This window comes from Pteropus vampyrus, unplaced genomic scaffold, assembly GCF_000151845.1.
Source record: "Pteropus vampyrus isolate Shadow unplaced genomic scaffold, Pvam_2.0 Scaffold149, whole genome shotgun sequence".
NCBI classification, from domain to species: domain Eukaryota; kingdom Metazoa; phylum Chordata; class Mammalia; order Chiroptera; family Pteropodidae; genus Pteropus; species Pteropus vampyrus.
The window spans coordinates 870,938-872,740 of record NW_011888930.1 but is presented as its reverse complement, the minus strand read 5'-3'; the positions used below and the strand labels follow the sequence as shown (position 1 = coordinate 872,740).

Below are 1,803 nucleotides of genomic sequence, written 5' to 3'. Positions count from 1 at the left end.
GCTTGACACTTAAATCAATGAATATTAATGACAACATAGAAAAGGTATTGAAACTTTCTAAAATGATGCTGTTTTCCTTCAGTTGAAAAAAATGGAATGATTTGGCCTGCAATCTGAGCATACTAGTTAGAACAAAATTCATACCCAAGTTCTTTGAGTAGAACATATCGATTATAAGCAACCTAAGATTACCAGGTGGGTCCAGCAAGTTAGATTTGATTTTACAGGTAGATATAGTTAGATAGAAATAGATGTATACATGTATATATGTATATATGTATATATGGATGTATGTATGTAAAGAAAGAATAGAGCCTCCTGGAGCAAAAGAAGAAACATGGGAGGCACTTACCACTGTGTGAATTCAGGTGCATTTCTAGTGCTCGGGCATTTGAGAAGCTCTTGGTGCATTGTGGGAAGGGGCATAGACTAGAAATCTGAGGAGCACTGTCTTCATTTTCTTCTGACACTGGAGCAGCTTCTCTTTGCCTCCCACTGCAATAGTACATCAAATGGGCTTGCAGATTCCGCTCACTCCGATACCAGATGCCACAGGACTTGCAAGGGAATATATCCTCTGCAGGACACAACACAGGGACACATTAGCTGCTGCCGATTTTGGGGTAAAGCAGTATTAAGTTCAATATTTCCCAGAGAATGCTCTCAGGTTCTGAGTTAGGTGATCACACGATGAGTGATGAGTGCAGTTGCGGATGTTGCCCCACATTACAGGACTAAGCTTTTAAAGAAATGGTACCTGCCATGCAATTTACTTTCCCACAGACTCTTTTGCAGGAGGTACTGTAGGAGATGACAACATTCAGTAAAAACACAGAGATTAACTTTAAATTGTTTAAATTGTATTTACGGTTTAGAAATATATGCATTTATAAATAGCAATGTGAGTTGGTTTATCTGATTGATTCTAAAGTTAAGGATCTAATGACTGAACTAAAGTTAGCCCTGATAGCAGCCCCTGACATTCTTTTTTCATTTAACAAATTAATTACTGAGTGCCTACTATGTGCCAGACTATACTGTGTTAGATATAAAAATGAAAGACCATACAGCTGTCATAAAGGAGCTAAAGGTCTCTTACGGTTGGTGAACAAACGGTCAGATAATTAAATTAGAATGTGATGACTGTTATGATGGAGGCATCTGGGGAGTGCTTTAGGCATGAACAATAGACGTTAGCTTGTGAGAGAACTCCTCTGGTGGAGGGAGGAGGATGTCAGAGAAGGATTTACAGGGAAGATAATGAAATACCTAGGCTGAATTGTGAAGAGTGAAATTAAGCTAGTCATGTGGAGAACAGGGTTGGGTCTTCCTGGCCAAGAGAACAGCCCAGGGAAGCCATGGTACCCTGAGAGAGGGCTTGGGTGAAGGCTAGGAGGCTGGAAGGTGGGAGGGTGTTCTGTACTGCTCAGGCAAGGGGCATGATGGGAACTGGTAGAGATGAGATTGTAGAAGGCAGGGATAGACTATCAAAGACTCTAGAGTCTCTTTTAAGAAGTTTAGATTTGTATCTCAATGGTTATGGAGAGTCACTGAATCATTTTAAGCAAGAGATTGACAGAATCAGATACAGAATCATAAGAGTCAAGTTTTGAAGGTAGTGAATTTAAAAGGAAGATGCAAGACTGGTAGGAGGTAATCGTAGTAATCTAAGTGAGATATGACAGTGTGTGTTGTAGCTAAAGTCATGTCATATTTATTAAGTCATGCTATGATGTGTATTTTCGTGTATTCATTCATGGAAAGTTTCTCCAGTATGTGCTTTCCCTCCTCATCCATTTAGGT

At 39.7% G+C, this 1,803-nt stretch overlaps 1 protein-coding gene across 3 annotated transcripts in view; it reads right to left on the bottom strand.

Moving 5' to 3' along the window:
* Nucleotides 1–1,803, bottom strand: part of ZFPM2 (zinc finger protein, FOG family member 2) — a 457,642-nt gene that overhangs the window by 6,589 nt on the left and 449,250 nt on the right. For all 3 annotated transcript variants that reach the window (XM_023536141.1, XM_023536142.1, XM_023536143.1), the window contains one exon: nucleotides 353–577. In XM_023536141.1, the coding sequence (XP_023391909.1) occupies nucleotides 353–577 (225 nt within the window). The remainder of the gene's footprint in view (nucleotides 1–352; nucleotides 578–1,803) is intronic.